Source organism: Aquarana catesbeiana, linkage group LG09, assembly GCF_042186555.1.
Source record: "Aquarana catesbeiana isolate 2022-GZ linkage group LG09, ASM4218655v1, whole genome shotgun sequence".
NCBI lineage: Eukaryota > Metazoa > Chordata > Amphibia > Anura > Ranidae > Aquarana > Aquarana catesbeiana.
Window position 1 is genome coordinate 78,240,002 of NC_133332.1, and position 27,046 is coordinate 78,267,047.

Genomic DNA, 27,046 nt, shown 5'->3' on the forward strand with positions numbered 1-27,046 from the left:
GGTATGACTATCTCACTTGAGGAGATAATTCATGTTAACGCATATGGTTCTATTACTCAAATTATTATTAATAATAATAATTTGAGCAATGGTTCTGCAAGCCTATATGAGTTGAACGTGCCTGATTTACTTTTTCCTAGCCAGCCAAATAAACCTAATTTATTGGAGTTCTTGTTGGTGCCAATCCTTTGTCTATTCTACATCAGCAGACTGAATGCTTCGCTGGCTGGTTTTTAAACCTCGGTATGCCTGGTGACAAGCTCAACCTCAGAAATGCACATGAGGTGCAATAGGTTTAATGCTACGACTATTGTCTTCTAACTTTAATGTGAGGGACTCTTATCAAGAAAAGAAGAAAGATCTACTGTAGTCAAATCTAATATAGTTACAATGTGGCATTACTATCTCACTTTTGGGGATGATTTGAAGTAACCATATGGTTCTATTGCTCAAATTATTATAAACAGGGCCTGCAAGTCAATAGTCTTTGAACGTGCCTGAATTGCTTGTTCCTAGCTAGTTGAATAAACTTACTTCATTGGAGTTCCTGTCTGGGGCCAATACTTCATCTATTTTACATCAGCAAACTGGATGCTTCACTGGCTGTTCTTAATCCTCACTGTGACAAAATCAACCTCAGATGTGCACATTTAAACCAAAAACATTGAATGGGCCAATGGACTATTGATAAAGGGGTCTTGGAATAGACAAACACATAGGAGTTGATTTACTGAAGCTGGAGAGTGAAACATCTAGTGTAGGTGTGCATGGTAGCCAGTCAACTTCTAGCTTCAGCTTGCTCAATTAAGCTTTGACAAAAAAAAAAAACTCCACCCTAAATACAAATTACAAAATAAAACATTGGTTTAAGGAACCTCTTTAATGTACCCAAGAGCATACTGGGGTATTCTGACTCTGTTACATCTTTAAATAGAGGATAGAGTTGGTGCAAATCAAACTGCATGTCACGCTACACTTTCCCTCCCTGCAATTTGCTCAGTCGCTCAATGGTTATACTACAAACAGCATTCTAGTAGCTTGAATGGGCACCAGAATACATGAATACACTATTGAATGATGACTGTACTACAGATATTTTTTGGACCTAATTTGGTGGACCAAAAATCAAAAGGCCTTATTAAGTGAACCTATGCTTTTTTACATACTAGACTAAGTATTTTTAAAGAGACCCTTTCACCAACTTAAAAAATGCAGGTAAAAGCACAGAACAGACTATCAAAAAAAAAAAAAAAAATACTAGGCAGTTTCCTAGAATAGCCCCTTCCTTCTTGCACATCATAGCCCTCCCCTTGCTTGCAAGTGTCTAGTTACTTTCTATTCTGGCCTAGCTCCTCTTTATTCCTCTGACTTCGCTACATAAACTTGTATGTAACTGCCACAGGAGGAGCGAAGAAGATTAGTATAGATTGTCACATGAGTGACAGCTCTGAGTCTGCTAACATTACATCCTGCTAGAATGACACAAGGCGTCTTTGTGATGTGATCTATCTGCAATAAAAACCTTTGGACGATAACAGAAGATTCCTGGTGTCCTGGCGAATATATACATGTAAATAGCATGCCTAAAATACATTAAATGCACATATAATCTTAAGGGAAGATTTTTGTTGAATGGTTTTCCAATTATCCATATGCCACACTTGTATTGTTTCATGCATTCTCTGAAACCTTGCTACGTAAATTTTTATTGTTGACATAGGTCATTACCTGCATTCCTTGAAACTAACAGACCATCACTCTCTGTACACTACCCTGAATGTCATCTGACACATGATCAAATTCTTACAATATCTCCATAATACACAAGAGGGCTTGGAATGTGTTGCAAATACAATAGAACAAGGTTAAGCACTTAAAGTGGAGTTCCACCCCAAAAAAAAAAAATTAGTAATGTGTAAAAAAAAAAAAAAAAACATTTGGAGAAATTTTTTTTTTTTTTTACTCACCTCTAAATGTCTGTTACTAGGGGGTCCCTCGTAGTCTGCCTCCTTCGGTGCCTGGGCTCCTGATGTCACTTCCCTCGGCGCAGGAAGGGAGATCGCCTCTCCACCCTCCCTCTTGTCAATCATCTGGGACACATGACCGGTCCCAGATGATTGCGGGGCCAGTGACGGCACGCGGCTCGCGCATGCACAGTGGGTGCCCAGCTGTGAAGCCACAGCCGGGCACCCACAATTAAAATGCCAGCACCGCCGAGCGGAGGGGGGGACGAGCGGGGCTTCGAACCCCCGCATCGCTGGACCCTGGGACAGGTAAGTGTTGGATTAAAAGTCAGCAGCTGCAGTATTTGTAGCTGCTGACTTTTATTTATTTATTTTTTTAAAATAGGAACCCCACTTTAAACTATTGCTACTATCACACATAGTTCCCTCAATATCCCACTAGTCACCACTGTCACAGCTTATACTGTATAGAAGAATTAAGTACATTAGGCTGGAAGCTACATAATAACCTTCATGGTCCCTCCATGTCACTGTCTATCCTGGTCTGATTTCTGCCTTTGACATTATATATTCTGTTATAAATGGGAAGTAGAATATTTTAACCAGATGTCTTGAACTGGATGGAATCTGGTAATTTACTGGACATCCCTGACAACTGAAATGTTGCCAGATTTATTGAAAGGGCTGAATAACTCTGCTGGCCTTGGACCTCTGATCTTAAATCCCTTATTACCCTTCACCCCAGACTGAAGGCTGGGCTTGGAAACCTTACCCAATTAGAAACACAACTTAAAACAAATATATATATGTATATTATACAAATAGTAAATGAATATATATATTGTATTATATGCCTATGCAGTATAATCTGTGAATAATATACTGTATGTGTAGTAGCAGTGATAAGGTGCTCCCTGCTGCAGTAAGTTCCAAGCACTCTTTTGTTTTATGGATGTTTTGTATGATTTTTTTTTTTAGACTTATGTACTAATAAATTCGATGTTTTCATGATCATGTGTAGTTTATCACTGTAGCGCTTGAAAAGTCACAGAAATTTAGCTCTAATAGTATTAGAACTGTGCCTTCACCAAATGTATTATTCTGAACCAATTAGCGTGGTCTGTTTTTTTTTTTTTCATATAACCCTCCTTTAAATGGAGTGACCAAAAAGCGTATGTGGGAGAGGCATCTTCCATATAGTATGCTGTACCCGGCTAGGGTGTGGGTGGTGTATAAAGGCAGAGTGCAATTCTTTGCTAGCCTGCCAAAAGCCGACCAGTGGCTGGATTCGTTGGGCAGATCCTGAAGCGACCTGGTGATGTTTTATTGATGCCTTCTTTTATGTGTGCTAGCACTATATTTCCTATGCTGAATATTCTTCTGACTATGGAAGCTGTTATCCTTGTTACTGTTACTTTCGTTTTTTTTCCTCTCGGTACGGAGAAGCTGAAAACGTATGTCTATTACTTGTGCGGTCCTGAAGGTTCACATGTGAATCTCAGGGACAAGGAAAATGGTTCCTCTCCAATCCCCCCTTTTTTTACTATCCTCGATTGAACAGTTTGCCTGCAGGAAGCAGTAACTTTCTTTCCCCCCAGTTGTTGGTTTATTGGTTCAGGACGAAAGCTTGTGAAAGTTGGGTTTACGAGCCGGGTGGGAGGGTAATCCCTAAGTCTACTTTTGAGACAATATTTAAGGGTCTTTGTTTTTTTCTTTTTTTTTCTGATAGTGACTATAAAAAACATTTGCTGGTTGGGGGGGGGGGCTTGCATAGTGGGCAGCTGGGGATGGTCTCCACACTATCCCAAAGATTGGTGGGAGGGGCATGGCCTACTGATATTGTTTCTTTGCATGTAAGATGTTTTAAGAAGCATTAACATGGAATGTTAGAGGCCTTAACGCCAAGGTTAAAAGATCACTGGTATTTAACTTTATTCAGAAGCATAAGCCATGATTTATTTTCCTTTAGGAAGCGCACCTGATCATTTCTAAAGTTATGGCTCGCAAAAGAGCGTTTGTTGCCCATACGTTTCACTCCATTTATTCTAATTATTCTAGGGGTGTGACGATCCTGATTGCTAAATCGCTCTCTTGTACTATCAAATCTATAGCCACAGACCCTTATGGTGGATATGTCATTGCAGTTATTCAAATTTACAATGCTGTAAATACATTTATGGCCCTATATGTACCCCCACCATTTACGATTGCCTTTTGGGAAGTAGTTATGGCCCAATTACTCCAGATGGCAGAGGGGCCGATTGTCCTAGCAGGGGATTTCAACTCAGTATTATCCCCTGATTTGGACAGGTTAAAAACCGAGTCAGTGGCCCCCTCCCGCTACTCTCATGTGTAGATAAATATAACTTGGTGGATTGTTGGAGGTGACAGAATCCGGAAGCTCATGAATATTCATGTTATCCAGCCACTTATCACTCCCTCTCCCGAAATTGACATGTGTTTGGCCTCACCTGAATTACTTCCTAAGGTGGTAGACATTCGTTACTTACCAAGAGCGATCTCAGACCATTCCACCTTGTTCCTGAAATTAAGTCTCCTGGGAGGGTTACAAGGTTTGAAGGTTGAGTGTATTTGAATGATGTCCCATTAACAGGATTGTCTGATTAGGATGCCACTACCTTAGACTTACCTATTACTGAAGAAGAAATAGACAAGGCTATATCCACCTTCGCTACAAATAAAACCCCTGGGCTAGATGGGTACTCCGTTGAATGGTGCCGCACATACTCAGAATATCTTACCCCCAAGTTACTAGATATGTACTCCGAGGCTTTTGATCAAAATATCTTACCAGCTTCTTTACGGGAAGACTTGATAGTCTTGATACCAAAGCCGAACAGGGACCCTAGATACTGCGTATCCTATCCTCCAATATCTCTAATTAACATTGATATAAAAATTTGACCGAAAGTTTTGGCCAGATGATTAAATGTGGAAATTGCTAAGATTATTCATCCAGATCAGAACAATTTTATACCGGGTCGTTCTACAGCTATAAATTTGCACAGTCTGTTTACTAACTTAAAGATCTCATCAGACACTCCAGACATGAGAATTGTGGTCTCATTAGACACGCACAAGGCATTCAATTCCATCGAGTGACCTTATCTGTTTATGGTCCTTGACCTGCTCAGGTTTGTACCCAAATGTATTAGATGAGTTAAGTTGTTATATGTCCACCCTGTGGCTCGACTTGGGGTCAACAATCATATTACAGATCCTTTTCCAATCCACTGGGGCACCCGGCAGGGGTGTCCGTTATCGCCCCTGCTGTTTGCCTTGGCAATAGAGCGACTGGCGGCACTGCTGAGGCAGCATACATCTATCCGTGGTTGTAGAATTGGCACTCTGAAGGAGAAAACATCCTTATATGCGTATGATATGCTCTTATATTTAGCAGATGATGACACTTCCCTATCCACTGCCTTAGAGACAATTGCTCATTTTGGACACTTCTCTAGTTTTAGAGTCAACTGGAGCAAGTCTGTTATATTTCCTTTTGATCCCCAGTATACTCCAGAGCTGCCTCCATCAATTACTCTACAGGTGGTTGCTAAATTTAGATACTTGGGGGTGGAGGTGCAGCAACCTGTACAATGCTATGTAATTAATAATATCTCCCCGCTGATACAAAGACTTAAGCATACTCTAGTTACCTGGACCAAATTGCCCCTAAATCTATTGGGGAGAATTAACATATTCAAGATGATATACCTTCCTTGTTTTTTATATCTATTCTGGCAAGCCCCGGTTTATCTGCCTAAGAATCTTTTTTGGAGGTTGATGCCCTTCTCTTCTCTTTTTTTGTGGGGTTTGGGCCCTGCTAGAATTTCTCTGGATACACTGAAATTGCCTACTCAAGGGGGAGGGTTAACGTTTCCTGATCTACAAAGGTACTATTTGGCATCCCAACTAACGCATATGCATGCGTGGTTTTTCCCAGATTTGCCAAAATAAGCAGCATTAATGGGATCTTATGAGGCTCCAATTAATATAATATTATATAGAAATGGCCCATACCCAACTGAGGGGGCAGCATTCTCATACAAAATATTTCATACCTGCAATTAAAGGCTGCATGGAACATCTCTAAGTAAATCCCCTAATGCCCCTTTGGGGTATAACCCGAGTTTGGGAGAACTGTATAAACTATCTGCAGTCCAACGCTGGACAAAGTTTGACCTTAAATATGCTCTTGTTCTCTCATATGCAATTTAGACATCCGGTAGCAGCGCAGTTCGGCTTAAGGGCAGTTCATCAATATCCCTCAAGATTGGAGAAAGAGCTAATAAATGGAGATCATACAGAACTAATCTCTAGATACTATTCTCTCCTTTGGTCTGATTCTTCCCCACGGTTGGATAAAATTAAGTTGCAATGGAAGTCTGATGTACAGAATCTGGAGGATGAGGTCTTGGAAGAGGTGGTGGAGTCCCAATTTACTGGGGTTATCACTGCAGGCTATAAATTAATCCAACTAAAATACTTAAATAGGATCTATTACTCGCCCCATAGACTATTTAAGATGGGGAAAACTCAATATCCTGACTGTTAGAGATGTCATGCTGCTGTCTGAGATTTCTTTCATATGCCTGCTCCCAAATCTAATTTCTCCACAGCCAGGTCGAAGCAAACATCTTAGTCTACTGATTGGCCAGTGGTGCTGTCTGAGAGCTGTGGCTCTTCCCTTCCCCTCACTACAGCTGGGTATGCATGTATCGAAATTCAGCAGGCGTTTACCTCTCTCTTATAAACAGAAGCAACTGGCTTCAGTCAAACGGTCCTGCTGGAAAACCCGCATTCAGGCAGTGCATGCAGCCAAAGGCTGCAGTGCTGATCTGTCTGCTCTGATGGGGGAGAAGGGAGTCCCCGCTGTCAGAATACAATAGTGCAGCAAGAAGAAAAGAAAACGCTGCGTGTATACCCAGAATTAGTCTGGTTGCACATCGCTGTACTGCGATAGGGGTGAAAAGGAAAGATAAGTGTTAACTATATAATTGGCTACATTCCTTCTCTCAAAGACATTTGAAGCCCCCCTCAGTCACCCTCTGGTTACTCCATCCTGTGCCATCCACCTGGGATTTACTATGAACTACACCTGTGTCTCATGTCTTTGTGATGGAGAGAAAAAAAGAGGACTGAGCATCCTTAACTAGCTGGGGTAGACAATACTACTGGCTGCTATTCATCATCTCCCTGCACACTGTGCTCGGTGGGGAAAAGGTTTGGGGGAGCACAATTATTGTGCTTGTATATTCCTGCTAATTCTGACTTGTTTTATGTATTGCCTTACCCTGAGAGAAAGCTGCCATTTTCCTTTCCTGCCAATTATCATAGGAAAAGGTATGTACACTCTATAGGCACACAGGTTCACACAATGTAATGGTGCTAAATGCCAATAATGGAGACTACCATAGAATCCGACTATCAGAAATCAGGTAAAATGTCTAGCACACCGATATGCTTTTCTTATAATTTAATGTTTTATTGAAATACAAAACATCAGTATATCTATATGAAAAGTTTTACAATATAAGAATGCTGAATGGCACAAGGATCAAAAAGACTGCAAATATGTACAGTATGTAATACAAAAAAACAGATGAAAAGTATATGCAGAGAGAACGTGGCAAAGTTTGAGGTAGAAGTAGATGATGACATTTCAAACCTTTCTTAAATCCTGTTGCACCTCAAGTTTAAGTTGTGCCGTGATTGAAGTTGCTTAAATTATTTTGTATTTGCACTTTCTCATATACTTGAGGGAAAAAAAATAGAGAAAATAGATACTAGAAAAAAAGATAAAATAACAAAACCGGCTTTTGCTGCAATATTTACCTTCAACCCAGAGATTCCCCCCCACAGTTTTTTTTTTTTCTAACACTAGATGCCCTCAGTCTGATGGCCAACATCATTCAAGCCACTTCCAAAGTCATCCTGGACCCATCCTAGCTTGTAACTGGACAGTGAAAAAAGAAGCAGCATTCTCTCTGCAACTCTATTTTCCCTCTTTTGTTGGCACACAAACTGATTGGCTCCTTGTGCTGCTTCTTCCCCCACATTCCAGCCCTGCTACGCATTGATTGCACAAGACAAGTCAAATTGAGGTCCTTAGGCCCCTTTTACACAGGCTTTCCGATGAGGTTCGCTTGTCAGTTTTTCGGGTGGACCTGACCGGACACTCCATGCACCTCTATGGAGCAGCGGATGTCAGCGGTGATATGTCCACTGACATCCGCCGATATGCGATCCGATCCTATCCGTGAAATCCAGCTAGACGGAGACCCTATTTTCCATCTGTCTGGAGGATCGGATGGGTTCATAGAGGAGAGTGGGGCTCTGACAGGTCTGTCTGTGCACAGTGAGCGCGGTGATCCCCCTCTGAGCAAAGACCATAGGGAATAAAATGGTGGTTGTTGCAACTTTTTATCTTGCACGGTATTTGTGCAGTAATTTTTCAAATGTTTCATGCATTAAAAAACAAAACAGTTACGTTAGCCCAATTTTTTGCATAATGTGAACGATGATGTTAATAGATAACTAACATGTCACGCTTTGAAATTGTGCACACTCGTGTAATGGCGGCAATCTTCAGTACTTAAAAATCCCCATAGGCAGCGCTTTCAAATTTTTTTCAGGTTACCTGTTTAGAGTTACAGAGGAGGTCTAGAATTATTGCTCTTGCTCTAATGTTCACTTGTTTGAATGTCGTTTACATATGTGGGCGCGACCTACGCATGCGTTCGCTTCTGCATGCGAGCACATGGGGACGGGGAGCTTTAACTGCTTGCCGACCAGCCACTGTCATTATGCTGCAGCAGGTCGGCACTTTCCCGCAAACCGTCGTAGCTGTACGCCGGTCCCTTTAAGTGGGATAGCAGGTGTGCACGCCTGCTGCACTGTGGAGATGGCAGAACAGTGACGTGTGTGTGTAAACACACAAATCCCTGTTCTTTGAGGAGAGATGGATCGTGAGTTCCTACTAGCAATGGTCAACTTCGAACCGATTCCTTCTTCCTCTCACCGATCGTAAAGGTGAGCCAGGAGAAGCATCGGAGGGGGGCGGAAGGAGAGATGTCCCCTCCTGCTGCCTGTAAGAATGATCAAGCAGCTGAACAGCCACTATGATTGTTCTTACGGTGCAGGGAATAGCTGGCTGTAAAAGAAGATATCTGAATGATGCCTGTAGCTACAGGCATCATTCAGATATCCCCACTCAAAGTCAACGACGTCGTTGGGCGGGAAGTGGTTAAAGATGTATTAATGATTACAGTGCTGAATTCAATTGTGCCTTTTACATGTGCCTTGAGTTCAGCTTTAAGAGCTTAGAAAAGAGAAGTCTAAAAAATAAATAAAACAGAAGTGTACAACTTGCATAATATATATATATATATATATATATATATATATATATATATATATATATATATATAAACAATAGCATAAGTTACTAGGCATCACTCATAAAGACTCATATTTCATAATCAGCCAGTGGTTTCTTTTATCTGACTTGGCTGTCAAGGTTTCCCTGCGATCGTTCCCAACTATATGTTGTATTAATAAATTCCATATAAAGCTTCAAAAAGCCACCAAAAAGCTTGCTGATAATTTAAATGCATATTCTCCCAAGGCACAAAAGGTTCCTCAGCTTCAACATAACGATTCCAGCATGTAAGAAAATCTGTAAAGAAGAACAAAAAAATTAGAGAATCATGAAAAAATGGTAGTTGCATGTACTGGTTAAGTTTAAGTAATCTGCCGTTCGCTTCGGGGAACAAAGATTGTAAAGCACCCTTTAGCAGCAAAATAGTTTGGACTCCCTTTTCTTCTATTTCGCTAATGGAGGGGAGAGGATGGGAACTGATAAGATAAATTGCATTGTATATGTTTCAAGGTAATGTTTGGAATTTTCTGAAATGCTGAAAATATTAATAATAAAGAAAAAAAAGACTTGGTTAAAGTCTCACACTTTTTATCTCCTTATAGCTCCACCCTTCCACATGTTATGATTTAAGATTTTTGCTTAGAAGTTTCTTAACCGCTTAAGGACCGCCCACCGACGTTATACGTCGACACTTTGAAGAGGAGTATCGTTGTTAAGGCAGCAGCTAGCTACCATAACTCTGGTATCCTCTTCTTCAGTGGACGGTCCACATTCAGATAAGAGTGGTCTCTGTGGCAGATTCCCTGCAAGATCACTTTTATCGGCGGCGGGAGAGGGCCCCCCTCCTGCTGCGCTCCGGTGCCCTCCGCCGCTTATCGGAGCCGCTGGAAGCGGCGGAGGCGATCGGATCCTGTCCCCTCTGTGGTATGGAGCTGAGTGAGGGGAGGATGGCCCCCACCCAGCTCCATACCATTGCAGGGCGGAAGCGACGTCAAAACGTCACTTGCGCCCATAGCTCTTTTTGTTTACTTTATCTGGTACAAAAGGTGGTACAAAAAGCTTTGACATATGCCATAGAAAGGTATAATACAGTTCTTTTACACAAAAGATAAAACAAGAAAACCTTTTTGATATATGAGGAACATAGTTTAAGAAAAAAAGGGCGTCATTTTTTTTGGGTACAACGTCGCACGACCGTGCAATTGTCAGTTAAATTGACGCAATGCCATATCGCAAAAAATGCTCCGGTCATTAAGGGGGCAAATCCTTCCGGGGCTGAAGTGGTTAAGCAAAATAATATACCAGAGTTAAAGAGACATAAGGAGAGCAGTTTTCAATATTGCAATTATAGCTGGAGTTGCAGCAGTAAGAGCATACCAGAGTTAACCACCTCAATACTGGGCATTTTCGCCCCCTTCCTGCCCAAGCCATTTTTCAGCTTTCAGCGCTGTCGCACTTTGAATGACAATTGCGCGGTCATACAACACTGTACCCAAATGATATTGTTATTGTTTTTTCCCCACAAATAGAGCTTTCTTTTAGTGGTATTTGATCACCTCTGCGTTTTTTATTTTTTGCGCTATAAACAAAAGAAGAGTGACAAGTTTAAAAAAAAACACAATAATTTTGGTCTTTTGCGATAATAAATATCCAATTTTTTTTTCTTTAAAACAAATTTTTTCTCAGTTTAGGCCGATATGTATTCTTGTACATATTTTTGGTAAAAAAAAATCGCAATAAGCATATATAGATTGGTTTGCGCAAAAGTTATAGCGTCTACAAAATAGGGGATAGTTTTATAACATTTTAATTTTTTTTAAATTTTTTTACTGGTAATGGCGGCGATCTGCGACACTTTTGACACATATTTGGGACCATTCACATTTATACAGCGATCCGTGCTATAAAAATGCATTGATTACTGTATAAATGTGACAGGCAGTGAAGGGGTTAACACTAGGTGGTGATCGAGGGGTTAACTGTGTTGCTAGGGAGTGATTCTAACTGTAGGGGGCGGGGACTCACTAGGGGAGGAGACCGATCGGTGTTCCGCTGTACTGGGAACACATCATCGGTCTCCTCTCCTCTGACAGGACCGTGGATCTGTGTGTTTACACACACAGATCCATGGTCCTGCTGTGTTACCGGTAATCGCGGGTGCCCGGCGGACATCGCGGCCGCCGGGCACGCGCACCGGGTGCCTAGTGACACGGCGGGCGCGCGCGATCGCCGGCGGCGGCGCGCGCGCGCCCCCTGGTGGCCTAGGAAAGCGAGGACGTCATATGACGTCCGCCCGCAACGAGAGCTGCGCCGCCTGGCCGTCAATTGACGTCCGGCGGTCGGGAAGCAGTTAAAGAGACATAATGAAATATACTGTATATATACTGTATATTTCCTGTTGTATGTCTAAGTGGGAAAGATATTTAAGCCCAGCCTTCAATTGGGTAATAGAGGATTTTGAATTAAGGGTGCAAGACCAGCAGAGTTATTCAGCCATGTTCAAGGAATCTGGCTGTATTAGTGCTTCCCACCTGACAACAGGCCCAAATTAATTTCCTTCATCACAGTTTTCAGTTGTCTGTATTGGCCAGTAAACAATAGAGATCCATCCAATGTAATATTCTACAGCCTTCCCAGAAGAGTTGAAGCTGTTATAGCTGCAAAGGGTGGGCCAACGCAATATTGAGCCCTACAGACTAATGCCTCGTACACACGGTCGGATTTTCCGACGGAAAATGTGTGATAGGACCTTGTTGTCAGAAATTCCGACCGTGTGTGGGCTCCATCACACATTTTCCATCGGATTTTCCGACAAACAAAGTTTGAGAGCAGGCTATAAAATTTTCCGACAACAAAATCCGTTGTCGGAATTTTTGATCGTGTGTACACAAATCCGACGCACAAAGTGCCACGCATGCTCAGAATAAATAAAGAGATGAAAGCTATTGGCCACTGCCCCGTTTATAGTCCCGACGTACGTGTTTTACATCACCGTGTTCAGAATGATCGGATTTTCCGACAACTTTGTGCGACCGTGTGTATGCAAGACAAGTTTGAGCCAACATCCATCGGAAAAAATCCTAGGATTTTGTTGTCGGAATGTCCGATCAATGTCCGACCGTGTGTACGGGGCATAAGACTGTGATGCCATTAAAGTTCATGTACGGGTAAAAGCAGGTGTCCCAATACTTTTGGTAATATTGTGTATATACAGTATGTGTGTGTATATATATATATATATATATATATATATATATATATATATATATATATATAAATATAAAATTTGTGATATGCATTTCCTGACAAAGCAGATCCACAGGTCTGAAGAAAGTCTCAAGTACTACCCCTACTGCATCATCAAAACCAGCTTGATATAAGATTGATAGAATTCTTCTACACAGTACTGTATAATCTTTGGAGCGCTGACTGATGGGATATAAAGGGTAATATATGCCGTAGTAGCAATAATGTAAGTGCTTTCCACTCTCTGGGCACTTTTGTATTTTTATGGGTATTTGTATGCTTTTTTAATACTTTTTGTACTTATAAAATACATATTTTATAATCATGTATTATATATATGGTTAGTTTATCACTTTGGCATCTGAAAAGTCCCAGACATTTTTGCTCTATTGATGTTAAAACAGTACCTTCACTAAATTATTTTGAACCAATTAGCTGTGTCTAGGTTTTTTACTTGTAACCAAACCTCCTTCTGTTTGTTATTCCTTTAATTTGTTAATTCTGCACGGTCTATGCATGTAGTGAATTTTATTATGTATGTACAGCATATGTCCATTGTAGGAAGATAAGCCACAATCATAGTGAGGAAATATTGCTTTTAAATTGAATGGGCACTAGCTAAAGGACATCTGTCACTTTGCACATTGAATGAAAAGCGACAGGGCTTACACCTGCCCCTAGGTGACAGTGCCTGGGGCTGGTAAGTGGTCACTTAGATGCCAGGTCTGCATCATGGCAGAAAGGGGTAACATCACACTCTCCCCCATACCTATAATTTTCAACTATTTCCAAAGACTGGTGGCAGAAGAAAAGGAGAAACCGGAAAATGTGGTAAAAGTGTCAGGAGGAGGAGACAGTCTTATCAGGAGAACTTGTCAGTTTGCCTGAAACCTGCAAATGTGACAGTTTTCCATTTTGCTGTGCAACATACCCTAATTTTATAATTATTTTATTTTACACTTTTATTACTACACTTTTAACATCATCCTAGTTAAGTTTAATTAATTAATCTATTGTGCTATTTGTTCCTGTGTATCACACATATTCTTTATTGATTAGTCCTCGTAACTTAGTAAAAATGGGGAACTCTAATCAGTAGTTCACTATATATTGAAATTTTCATTAAATCTACATTAATAAGCTATTGTATTCAGCAGATGGGCCATAGTGCATTCGACTCGAGACCTCCTACAGGAATGTGGATGAGCACAAAAAACTATTTGAAATTTTGAGGAATTGGTCCAAAAACACTCCATTACCAGAATTCACATTGGGTTAGTGTGAGACTAGGGGAAACAAAATGCTTAGCACAGTGAAAGGCTCCACCTTCACTAAAGTGATTACATTACTATAGATGATACATTTTGCATAGAATAGGTAATTATAGAGTAGGTTGGCATCTATGTATTCAGTTTCATTGCTGGTATGCCATGAGTCCTTATCTATCACTCACTCCCACTCCTAGTCTCCAGTCTGAAGGAGGTTCTTTGTGGGGCTGCTTGTTATTCATTGCAAGCCAATAGGTTTCACTTATTAATGGGAAAAAGGCTGTTCAGTTTTGAAGGGAATTTTCCCTTAATTTAGTAAATGTAATTAATACAAAAAGTAGGGGGATTGACCCAACTTGAGAGGGGGGGTTTCTAACAAAATAAATGGACTATCTCAGCACCAATTAACAACACTAGTTAATTATTTGAGTGCATCACTGCTGTATTTACATTTAATATCTACCATTTTAAATTTTCTTTTTGTATTTGACTGATATTATATCTTGTTACAGATAATGTTTTGTTATTTCCTCCTGAAGAAGTGGATTAATCTGCAAAATAAATAGAGGAGCAATTGGACACCCCCATGTGGTCAACCATTTTAGGGGCGCCACATTACCTGGGATCCTTGTATACCATATGCAAAAGTCTGTCAATAAGTGATAGATGTGATTCTATCATATATCTGTGTATATGAATACACAAAAGTCCTTTTTTAACCTTTGTATTAAAAAAAAAATGTAATTTTCTATGTTATTTCAATTGTGTTGTTAATTGGTGCCAAGATAGTCCATTTATTTTGTTAGAAAACACCCTTCCCATGTTGGGGATTTCTGGGGGTCAATCCCCCTAAGTGCATTCGTTTTACCCATTTGAGGCATTCAATATAAATTTAAATTCTTAGCAAATATAATGAGAATTTACTTCGCAGAGTATGCTTACACATGATTGGACAATTAAAGTCAGCAGAGCTTCACCTCATTCACTAAGCTAAGTAAAAATTCCCTTGCAAAGTAAAAAACCTATTTGCTTTCAGTATATCAACCCCAATATCTCGCGGAACCTGCTTGACTGCCCAACTGGAGACTAGGGATGGAGTTGAGTCAGTGGTGTTTCCATTTGTTGTGCAGGGCATGTGGGCCCCAAAGGGGATGCGGCCCACTGTGTACTCAATGCACACATTGGGAATTTGGTTCTAGAAGTGCTCCTTGCTCTATCACCTCCACGTGCAGACATCCAGCCATTGGGGCCTCTTCACTTGTCACAATAGTCATGGGAATCATCTGCCCCACCTCATAGTGCTCCACAGCCAGGCTGAAGCGAGCAATATGTGCAGTCTTCTAGCGGCAGTCAGGCTCAGGCTCTGCCAGGGAGGTTATTGAGGCTATGTAGAGCTGTGGCTCCTCTGCCTCCCTCTCAGCTGCACCTCACTGAGTCTGGTTGCCCATTGCTGTACCACAATAGAGGTGAAAAAGAAAGATAAGCGATAAGTGCAACCGTATATTCTGTCTCTGAGAGGCAGGTGGAGCCTCCCTCAGTTACCCTCTGGTTACTTCCTCCTGTACCATGCACCAGGGATTTACTGTGAACTGTGCCTGTGTCTCATGTGTTTGCATTGAGGAAGAAAGGGGACTCAGCAGCCTTTACTAGCAAGGTGGACCATGCTACTGGCTGATTTTCATCATCTCATTGCACGCTGTGCTGAGGGGTGGGGTGGTTTTGGGGGAGCACATTGTACCTGTGATCTCTGCAGTGTATTCCTGCAAATCTTGATCCGTTTTATGTATTGCCTTACCCTGATTAGGAGCTGACATTTTCCTTTCCTGTCAATTATCATAGGAAAGGATAAGCACACCCTATATGTACACAGGTTCCCTCAAGGTAAAGGGTGCTAAGTGGCAGTAATGGAAGTCTCACTAAAAAGTCTAGCACATCAATATGTTCTTTTCCTCTAATTTACACATCCTGATATCTATATGCAAAGTTTTACAAATTTAAGGTTGCTGGATGGCACAAGAATAAAAAAAGAGTACAGATGCATATGCAATACAATAGAAGCAAAGGTCAAGCAGAGACAACACGAATATGCTAATTTCCTATACTTTAATACTGTAATTTATGAAGTTGGAAATAGATGATGATGTTTTAAAGTGATACCCCTTTTTCAAATCCTGTTGCACCTCAAGTTTAAGCTGGAATGAAGAATATGTCACCAGCACACCAAGGATCTTCAAAAAAAGGGGCACCTGCCTGATGAATGGGGTGCTGCGTGGCCCCAAAATGTCACTGCTATAGCTGTGATGTGATTGTCAAATAAAGCTTTGGAACCTTTTTTGGAGATCCTTGGTGTGCTGGTGACATTATTTGTTTTAAGTGTTTCCGGTTTCCAGCTGGTGGTCCCTGCAGCACCCACTTACCTAACAGCCATTTCCAGGAACGTGTTTGGAATATTTCTCTAGTTTCAAGTTGAATGTTGTTATAAAGGCTCAAGATTTTTTACCTCCATGCATTCTATGCATAAAAGTAAAAAACTTTCTGTGTGCAGCAGCACCCCCAGCCCCCGTAAAGCCTCATCTCGATCCAGCGATGTGCACGAGAGCCTTGGCTCTCCCTGGTCCCTCCCTCCTCATTGGCTGATACAGCAGCAGTAGCCATTGGCTCCCACTACTGTCAATTACAGGCAGTAAACCAATGAGTGGGGCCAAGCCATGCCCTGTGTGAGAATGGACACACAGAGCAGCAGATCAGGAGTGAGCTTGCTAGGGTGCCCCATAGCAAACTGCTATAAGGGCACTCGGCAGGAGGGAGGGGCCAGGAGCCACGGCAGAGGACCCGAAAAGAGGATGACCAGGGCTGCTCTGTGCAAAACCACTGCACGGAGCAGGTAAGTATAACATGTTTTTTTTTGTTTGTTTTTTAACAAAAAAAAGAACCTTTCATATCACTTTAACCACTTCCATACCGGCATATAGTTATATGACGCCCGCAGGAATACTCCCATCTTAGGTGGATGTCATATGACGTCCTCTGCTTCTCGCCTCTACTGCGGGCCCCCGGGGGCCCGCAGCATGGCGATCGGGCATGAGGCGTGTTCCTCGGAGACACAGCCCTTCCCCGATCAGGGTAAAGAGCCAAAAAAATTGGCTCTTTACCACATGACCAGCTGTGTACAATCACAACCGCTCACAAATGTCAACAAACGGCTGTAGCCCCATTTCCAGGTTCTCCTCCTCAGTGTGTCAGGAGGAGACCTGGAAGAAAAAGTGCAGTAATGTGCCCGATCTCCTCCCAAATAAAGAGTACCTGTCACAGCCCATCAGAGTACCTGTCACAGCCCATCTGAGTACCTGTCACAGCTTATCTGAGTACCTGTCACAGCCCATCAGAGTACCTTTCAAAGCTCATCAGAGTACCTGTCAAAGCTCATCAGAGCACCTGTCACCAGCATCAGAGTACCTTTCATCAGCATCAGAGTACCTGTCACAGCCCATCTGAGTACCCATCATCAGCCCCAGAGTACCTGTCACCAGCATCAGAATACCCATCACCAACTCCAGAGTACCTGTCACCAGCATCAGAGTACCTGTCACCAGCCCCAGAGTACCTGTCACCAGCATCAGAGTACCTGGGGTCATTTTGTGGGTAATTCCACTGTCTTGGTGCTCCAGGGCCTTCAAAAACGTAATAGGTCGTTAGGAAATTTTATGTGTAATTTATGCTCCTAGAACTCCTGACGGTGCTCCCTGCATGTTGGCCAGGCTGTGTGAAAGTCTCACACATATGGTATTGCCGTACTCAGAACGAGTAGCAGAATGTATTTTGGGGTGTAATTTTTGCTATGTACATGCTATGTGTTAGAAATATCTTATAAATTGACCACTTTGAGTAAAAAAAAAATACGTTTTCATTTCCTTTCCACATTTTTCGAAGACTTTTGGAAAAAAATGAACCGTTCAAAAGACTCATTATGCCTCATAGAATTCCATGTTGGGTCTCTCTATGTGGCCAGGCTGTGGAAAAGTCTCACACATGTGGTATAGCCATACTCAGGAGGAGTAGCAGAATGATTTTGGGATGTAATTGGAAGTATGCATCTGTGTGTGATAAATAATTTGTTATTATGACAATTATGTGTAAAAAAATAAAAAACATTATAATAATTTCTTAATTTTCCCAAGAATTTGGGGAAAAAATTACAACTACAAAAAACTCGCCATGCCTCTTACTAAATACCTTGGACTGTCTACTTTTCAAAAAGGGGTAATTTGGGAGATATTTGTACTTTCTTGACATTTCAAGGTCCTCAAGAAATGGCCATCACTGCATCAAGTGTGATCAATTTTCAGTGATTTGCACCATAGCTTGTAGACTCTATAACTTTCACACAGACCAAATAATATAAACTTATTTGGATTATTTTTACCAAAGATATGTAGCAGTATAAATTTTGGCCAAATAAATAAACAAAAATTCCTTATTTGCAAAATGTTATCATAGAAACTAGAAAAAATGTTTTTTTTTTTTCAAAATGTTCGCTCTTTTTTTCACTTATCTCGCAAAAAATAAAAAACCCAGTGGTGATTAAATACCACCAAAAGAAAGCTTTATTTGTGTGAAAAAAATGACAAAAGTTTTGTTCGGGTACAGTGTTTTCATGACTGAGTAATTGGCATTCAAAGTGTGAGAACACTGAAAGCTGAAAATTGGTCTGGGCAGGAAGGATGTAAAAGTGCCCTGTATTGAAGTGGTTAAGATGTTACTAAACCCAGGACCCTGCATTCTTTATATCTAATACACAGAACATGTAAATGCAATTATTTTAGTAAATATAAACTGCTAAATACCCCTTTTCATCAGCAGAGTAGTCTTGTGACTTCTATCAGTGTCTGGTTAAAGCTTGTAGGAGGAGTTTTCATTTTCCCCTGATTGACCTATAAGACTGCAGGACTCCTGACCCTCTGTCTGGATAGTGCCGACTGGCCATGTGCTGATCACATGCACTCTTCCAAGAAAAAAAAACCCTCTAGCAATACACAACAAACTGAGCATCTGCAGCTTGTCCCCTAATGCTCTGTTCTATCAGGAAATAGACTGGAGTAAGTGGAAGAAGGGAAGGATCAGATAGACAGGATCACACAGCCTTTATACACAATGCAGAGGATTAACTCCTTAGGTTCCACAGTGAGTATAACAAGCATGCTTTACTCCATATACAGACTGGTTTTACTGTTTTAGGTTTAGTACCACTTAAATTTTTTCTGTGATTGCAGTTGTTTGAATTTTTTTGTATTTGCAGTTTCCCATCCAAAGTTGAATCAAAGTTGCAATTTTGGAGTTGTACAAGTGGGAATGGAGCTTTACTGTTTATTGTAATATATTTTATTTATTCTATTAATTGTAATACAAATACAAGAGGGAGCATGAGATAAAAATAATAAAGCTAAAATAAATATATTTAATGTAGGTGCTGTGTTAATAAGTTCCATGTATAGCTGTAGAAAGCCATCTAGAAACGCGCTGGTAATTTCTGTCAATATTCGTCCAAGGCACAAAAGGTTCCTCAGCTTTGACATATTGATTCCAACACTTAAGAAAATCTGGAAAGAAGAAAAAAAAATCTGAGAACTATGGCAAGATGATAGTTGCATATACTGGTTAATTTTTAATCTGCCACAGTTGGAGGCAAAGATTGCAACACTCCCCTTTGCAGTAAAATAGTTTGGACTCTCTTTCATCTTAAAGCCTATTTAAAGTTTCAAACTTTTTTTTATCTCCTTTTAGGCATGCCCCCCCCCCCATGTTATGTTTTTTAGATCCTCTTAAAGGGCCTAGGGGTAGGTTAAAGTACTTTTTTATGAAGATACTGCTTCTTGCCTTCACACTGCAGTGCTCTGTGCCGACATAGCTGAGAAACAGCTATACCCTTCAGCACAAGCACCCTCACATACTGTAGAGTTGTACGGCAGAAGAGAACAGGGGCGTGTCTGACAAGTTCTTTTATTGAGTGCTAATTACTGAGAGCAATGGGTCTATCCCTGTGGCCTATGAGACTGTATTAGGACATCCTGTATAGCTACTGTAACTGGAAAGTGAAGGTAAGACTCTACACATGGATGTTGTTGTACAATAGCTACTTGACTGCTTTTCTATTTCTCTGCCTACAGTTGATTGGCTTTAAAGTGGTAGTAAACTCTACCACTTTTTTTTAAAAATAGGCCCCCGGCAGTTGTATGCCATAATATGCTAGTATGCCCCTCATACTAGCATATTATGGCAGACTTACCTATAAAACGGAGTCCTCCAACACTGCACTGTTAGCACTGCCAACACTCCCATCTTTGCCTAGTTATCCTTCTGGGTTCATGCTCTCTGGCTATTTGATTGTCCAGGCTGCAATGACATCATTATCGTGGCTCGGCGCTCTGCATTCACGGGACACTCAGTGTTCCCTGAATACAGAGCGACACTACGCATGTGAATATCTCCTAAACAGTGCAAGTTTAGGAGATATTCACCATACCAACAGGTAAGACTTACTATAAGCCTAACTGTAGGTGTAAATTGTGAATAAGAGTTTACTACTGCTTTAATGACCATCATTTATTCCACAATGCCACCTGTCCAGAATCTGACTCAGGCAGGACTTTAGAGTAGGCACATACAGTATATTGTTCTTAAGAATAGATACCGAGTTTGCCTTTGTTCACTATTTCTTAAAGTGATTTAGCCTGAACATTTTTTACCTTAATGCATTCACTGTATTAAGGAAAATTATGTTTAGGTAACAGTATCACCCCCTCAACCCTTGTATACTTACCTGAGTCCTCACTCGATCCAGCAATGTGCCCATCTGTAGCGGCTCTTCCTGCTCTTACAGACTATATTGAGGCAGCAGGAGCTCCCACTGCTGTCAGTCGAATCCTGGGTACAAGGGAGGCTAGGCCAAGCTATGAAGAAACAAAAAGGGGGACACCCTTACACCTCATGCCACTTAGTAGGTAATAATCACTCGCCCAGTGCCACTCCTCACATAAAGAGGCTACATCCGTAGCCAAAGCAAGGCATACAAAAAAGTAATATTCCAGGGAGAGTCATAGGAAAATTGACCTCCCTGGAACAAAGACAGCTACTGTGGATGTAGAGGGCAATGATGGGAGAGTAGGTGAAATACAAAATGTATTGAAATATCAAAAACTAAAATTACACAACAGTATGCTCCTATGAAGGGAATTTAAATGGAGCCGGTCCTACATGCATCAATAAAAAGGCATAACAGATGCATAATAGTATGTGGTACGTCCATAAACCAGACACATAGACAATAGACATACAATGACATACAAATAACACGTACGGTGCAGGTGCCTAAGTAACCACGGATGCACTGGATCCCTAATGGCAAAAACGCCAAAAAGAAATGAAAAAACACAATGAATCAATAACAAAGGGATACTGTGCATGCGTGGCCCCCTGGGGGGGCAGAGGACTAATAGGTAAATTTACCACACACAGCTGGTTTGTTTAATCAGGCTGTAGCAATGACATATGGCAGGTAACAACCTCATCGGTAGCAGTTCCGTCTAAGAAAATTAGATTTTCCTTTTCAAAAGTCCCCGCCTCCCATTAGGATTGGGAGATCACTGTAGCGGCGTCTGCAAGCCGTGATTACGCTGATGCGTTTCACAACGTCATGTCACGTAGCTTCAACTGGACCAGTTGAAGCAACGTGACATGACGTTGCGAAACACGTCAACGTAATCACGGCTTGCAGGCGCCGCTACAGTGATCTCCCAATCCTAATGGGAGGCGGGGAATTTTGAAAAGGAAAATCAAATTTTCTTAGTGCTTGGGATTGAGCCCACAGGTGGTACCCAATAGAAAGCAATAGGGTACCACACAGAAAAGGAGGAACGAGAAGCACCAATGGGGGACCAGAAAAAAAGAGGTTTGGGTCTGCTTTGTGAAAAATCACTGCACAGAGAAGGTACGTATAACGTGTTTGTCTTTTGAACAAAAACAAAAACATTTTTGAGTTTACAATCACTTTAACCACATGCTATGTCACATGAATTAAAGGATAATTTAATTTCACACAATATACATTTATCCTTTCTACCTAGCTCCCTAGACTAAAGTATACCCATTGAGTAGGTTAACCACACTTCATGCCTATTTTACAGTTGTCAGACTTGATAGTAAGGGGAAGGTCTGCTAAATGATGCCCTGGACAACAGTGGAGGTTCAACATCCAGATACAAAAAGAAAAACATTTTGGGGGGAGTTTGACTTTTTTTTAAATAAATACACAACTGGTCCGAAAGCCTGAAAATTTGCTTTAGTACTTAGAGCTGGTAGCAAACCAAATATCTACAAGGCAGAATGTTCCCCTTGAAGGTAAAATGATAGTATGAAGATTGCATCATTTTGCTAAATACTGTTTTTTTTAAATAATATTTACCCGGAAAAGTCATGACATGAATTTGCACTCCTCTATAGGAAAGTTTTCGAATATTACTCTTTGAAGATAATTTGTACTTCTTGGCAAAAATGATGTGCAACGTGACCAGAGGGTTCCTGGGAAGAAATGTGTTCAGCAGAATCTCCATGCAGTGGTCACATGGGCTCCAAGAGATATACCAAAAAATTGTGCAGTTTCTCCATGCTTCTTGGAATCTTTCCCCAATAAAAACTTCTTCCGCATGTTCTTCATTAGTGTTTGTTAAGTGTCCGGAGGCAATTAAATCTGCCTGCCTGTAGACCTCATAGCAAAGATGGGTGGCAGGAGGATTGGTGTTAAGTCCGTAGTGGGAGTAAAACATATGAGGGGACATTGGAATCATCCTTGTAAAGGGTTATGTAGAAAAAACCTAAAAGGTACAGAATACAGATATATTTTGTTATTTATACAAAACTAGAATGATAGATAGATAGATAGATAGATAGATAGATAGATAGATAGATAGATAGATAGATAGATAGATAGATAGATAGATAGATAGATAGATAGATAGATAGATAGATAGATCCTAAGTGCTGCAGCAAGTGTTAAATCCCCCATGCTGGCAGCACCTTGGAGAGCTCGGCTGCTGCTCTCCCACACAATGCATCAGTCTGGCTTTCCAATGATTTGCACACTGCTTTAATCAATAGTGTTGCTGAGGTAGCTAGAGCACTATTGATTGGTCCATTCCCAACCCCTTGGGGCAACTGCTGAGTCCTAGCTCTGAGGAAGGGGGTGTGCCTCTGAAACACGTCAGCTATACCCCGTGATATGGTCCTGCACATGTCCATACACTGTGTGTGTTTTTATGGCTCATTGAGAGTTATACTTTGTGAGTACCCACTTTTTATGAATTTTCTATTCATTAAATTATCATTGGTAATGCACTAGGTGTGCGCGTCTTCCATTTTTTTTTTTCTTGTAGCAATGGCTACAAGAGTCCTGCCTGGAACGATTCGGAAAAGAGTGACCGGTGACTTCTCCTCCTGCATTGTGGCTTTCAGTGTGCAAGCCCTGGGCATCTTTTCTAATCTAGATGTCAACCAGTACCTATGAGCCTTATTTCTTGCATTCTATGAGTTGCCCCTTTTATGTGTTAATAAACAATCTTGAAGGTATTACGCTTAGAGGTACTTTTCTGTTTTACTCTTCCTTGTTGGCATACAGAGTCAGCTATACTCCTCAAAGAGCTTACCTTTCCTTTTTGTGTGTCTGTAATGAGGACAGCCCTCATGAAATGTTATGACTGCCATTCATTTTATAGACTATTAATGGACTCCTTATAACACCCACCAACCTCCTATTCACTTGCATTACCTCTCCTTGCTGATTAGAGCAATATGCAGGGGGCATGACTGACTGCTTGGGACCAATGCTTGGGTGTAAGAGCAGCGGTCTTTAAGGTGCTGCGAGCACAGGGTATATTAACTTTTGCTTCAACACATATCAACTAAGGAAAAAACTAAAAGAGGAATGTTTTTATTACTGTATGTACATTACAGAAATACATGCAGAGGATTCAGTTGGGATTTATAGTGGGAGTTGAAAATACAAAGGTACTTTGGAATTATCCTTGTCAGGGGCTATTTAAAACAAACTTAAACCATATACAGATATATATTTTTTAAACGTTTGTACAATAGAAAGGGATAGTTTGATAGAAAAGGAGATAGTTTACACAGATTCATTTCTATTGTTGTAGCAACAATGAAATAGCTGGGTGGGTAGATAGACATAACAATTTAAAGATAAAAATATATAGATATTTTTCATTCTATTATTTATTCAATCCTAAATAAATAGATCGATAGATAGAGAGATAGATAGATAGATAGATAGATAGATAGATAGATAGATAGATAGATAGATAGATAGATAGATAGATAGATAGATTCTATTCAAACAATTCTTCAACACTTAATCTCAGTGCATGTTTGAACATGACTGATTGCTGTAAGACACGTCTTAATAAATGGAACCTCTCAGTAAAGACATATTAGAGGTGTCACCTGGTTTGTATAAATTTAATTTGTATTAATTATTCATGCCAGACCACTACATGTTCATATGGACCAAAAAAAACCCTTTGTTTTTCCTGTTTGTCTATCTGATCGTTAATAATGACAACAACATTGTTGATTGTAACAATGACAAAAATAACATGTTTAATAGAATGCAACATAAGCAGTTATGTGGCTTACAAGTTAGGAAGGTTTATATATATTTTTCTTAAGAATGGATCTGGGTATGGAGAGCATAACAATACAAAATCAGAAATGATGGTGTATTTTTTTCAATGTATGAAGTTCATATATGTAATAATAAAATTCAGAATATTACTTTTTTTAAAGAAAAAAAAAAAAAACCTTACAACAACGTGAAGAAATTTGAAACCATGTTAATAAACGTGATTGTTCTAAGTAGGTTCTATACAAGCAGCCATTCATGTGGCTTACAAGCTAAGAAGGTTTATTTATTTATTTTTTTAAGAATAGATCTAGATATGGAGAACATTACGTTTCAGAATCAGAAAGGAGCACAGTCTCAAATGTAGTTTCCTAACCATATAAAGTTAACATGTAATTATAGAATTTTGGATATGACTTAAAAAAAAAAAAAAGCAACATGAAAAAAAAAATTGAAACAATAGTAATTAAAAAGTAACTGTTCTAAGCACATCCAGAAGTGTTAAAGTTTGTGTACAACCCAAACATAAATACAGAATTTAAAAAAGTAAATTAATACTGTATACTCATATAATTACATATATATAATCTCTTGTCCTTTCATCATGACATATAAATAGAAAGATAGTATACATAGTTGATGAATTGATAAATACATAAAAAATAAACCAGAAAATGTAAAATTGATAACTACTGACCTGGTGTTGTGTATAGTTGAATCTCTTCTTGAGCGTTTGTCAGTCCAGTATCTATGATTGGGTTTTAAACTGCAGTATCTAATGATGATACAAATTTTGATCTGTGCCTCTCCTTATTTACATTGACACAGTAAACAATTGGCTGGGCGGGGTAGCATTGTTGTATTTCTAAATATACTTTTCGTTGTAAACAACTATTGCTAATATAGTATGTAAAACTCTTAATTAATGAATCAGTTCCTTGCCCTTTTAATACTGTAGCTGTAGATGAAAAGGTTTCTGTTTGCAAAAGCAAGTTTGTGTAAGAGTCAGGAGTGAGAAATGGAAACTGAAAGTATTCAGAGAATGGAAAGAAACTAAGGATGCTTTTGACAGCCCTCATGAAATTTTATGACTGCCATTCATTTTATAGACAACCTCCTATTCACTTGCATTACCTCTCCTTGCTGATTGGAGCAATATGCAGGGGGCGTGACTGACTGCTTGGGATGTAGACCAATGCTTGGGTGAAAGAGCAGCGGTCTTTAAGGTGCTTGCGAGCACAGGGTATATTAACTTTTGCTTCAATACATAGCAACTAAGGAAAAACCTAAAAGGAGAATGTCTTTATTACTGTATGTACATTACAGAAATACATACAGAGGATTCAGTTGGGATTTATAGTGGGAGTTGAAAATACAAAGGTACTTTGGAATTATCCTTGTCAGGGGCTATTTAAAACAAACTTAAACCATATACAGATATATATTTTTTTAACGTTTGTACAATAGAAAGGGATAGTTTGATAGAAAAGGAAATAGTTTACACAGATTCATTTCTATTGTTGTATCAACAATGAAATAGCTGGGTGGGTAGATAGACATGACAATTTAAAGATAAAAATATATAGATATTTTTCATTCTATTATTTATTCAAACCTAAATAGATAGATAGAGAGATAGATAGATAGATAGATAGATAGATAGATAGATAGATAGATAGATAGATAGATAGATAGATAGATAGATAGATAGATAGATAGATAGATAGATAGATAGATAGATAGATAGATAGATAGTTAGATAGATAGATAGATAGATAGATAGATAGATAGATAGATAGATAGATAGATAGATAGATAGATAGATAGATAGATAGATTCTATTCAAACAATTCTTCAACACTTAATCTCAGTGAATGTTTAAACATGACTGATTGTTGTAAGACACGTCTTAATAAATGGAACCTCTCAGTAAAGACATATTAGAGGTGTCACCTGGTTTGTATAAATTTAATTTGTATTAATTATCATGCCAGACCACTACTTGTTCATATGGACCAAAAAAACCCTTTGTTTTTCCTGTTTGCCTATCTGATCATTAGCAATGACAATAACGTTGTTGATTGTAACAATGACAAAAATAACATGTTTAATAGAATGCAACATAAGCAGTTATGTGGCTTACAAGTTAGGAAGGTTTATATATATTTTTTCAAGAATGGATCTAGGTATGGAGAGCATAACATTACAAAATCAGAAATGACGGTGTATTTTTTCAATGTATGAAGTTCATATATGTAATACTAAAATTCAGAATATTACTTTTTTTAAAGAAAAAAAAAAAAAACAGTAGAACAACGTGAAGAAATTTGAAACCATGTTAATAAGACGTGATTGTTCTAAGTAAGTTCTATACAAGCAGCCATTCATGTGGCTTACAAGCTAAGAAGGTTTTTTTTTTTTTTTTTTTAAGAATAGATCTAGGTATGGAGAACATAACATTTCAGAATCAGAAAGGAGC

The 27,046-nt window shown here is 39.7% G+C and overlaps 1 protein-coding gene across 1 annotated transcript; it reads right to left on the bottom strand.

The window, feature by feature from the left end:
• Positions 1-7,504: 7,504 nt before the first annotated feature.
• On the bottom strand, positions 7,505-25,668 carry LOC141107821 (single-stranded DNA cytosine deaminase-like). The gene is made up of 3 exons (XM_073598818.1): positions 25,265-25,668; positions 22,339-22,747; positions 7,505-9,663 (listed from the first exon to the last, which is right to left on the bottom strand). The coding sequence occupies exons 2-3, from the start codon at positions 22,718-22,720 to the stop codon at positions 9,539-9,541; spliced, it is 507 nt and encodes a 168-aa protein (XP_073454919.1). The 5' UTR covers positions 22,721-22,747; positions 25,265-25,668; the 3' UTR covers positions 7,505-9,538.
• Positions 25,669-27,046: the final 1,378 nt, after the last annotated feature.

What these genes read in the sequence shown, in the direction of transcription:
- LOC141107821 (XM_073598818.1), bottom strand. Translation starts at nt 22,720, where the DNA reads ATGATTCCAATGTCCCCTCATATGTTTTACTCCCACTACGGACTTAAC. An exon ending in TCATGTCATGACTTTTCCGG is followed by an intron (nt 9,664 to 22,338) that starts GTAAATATTATT and finishes TCTTCTTTACAG; the next exon opens with ATTTTCTTACATGCTGGAAT.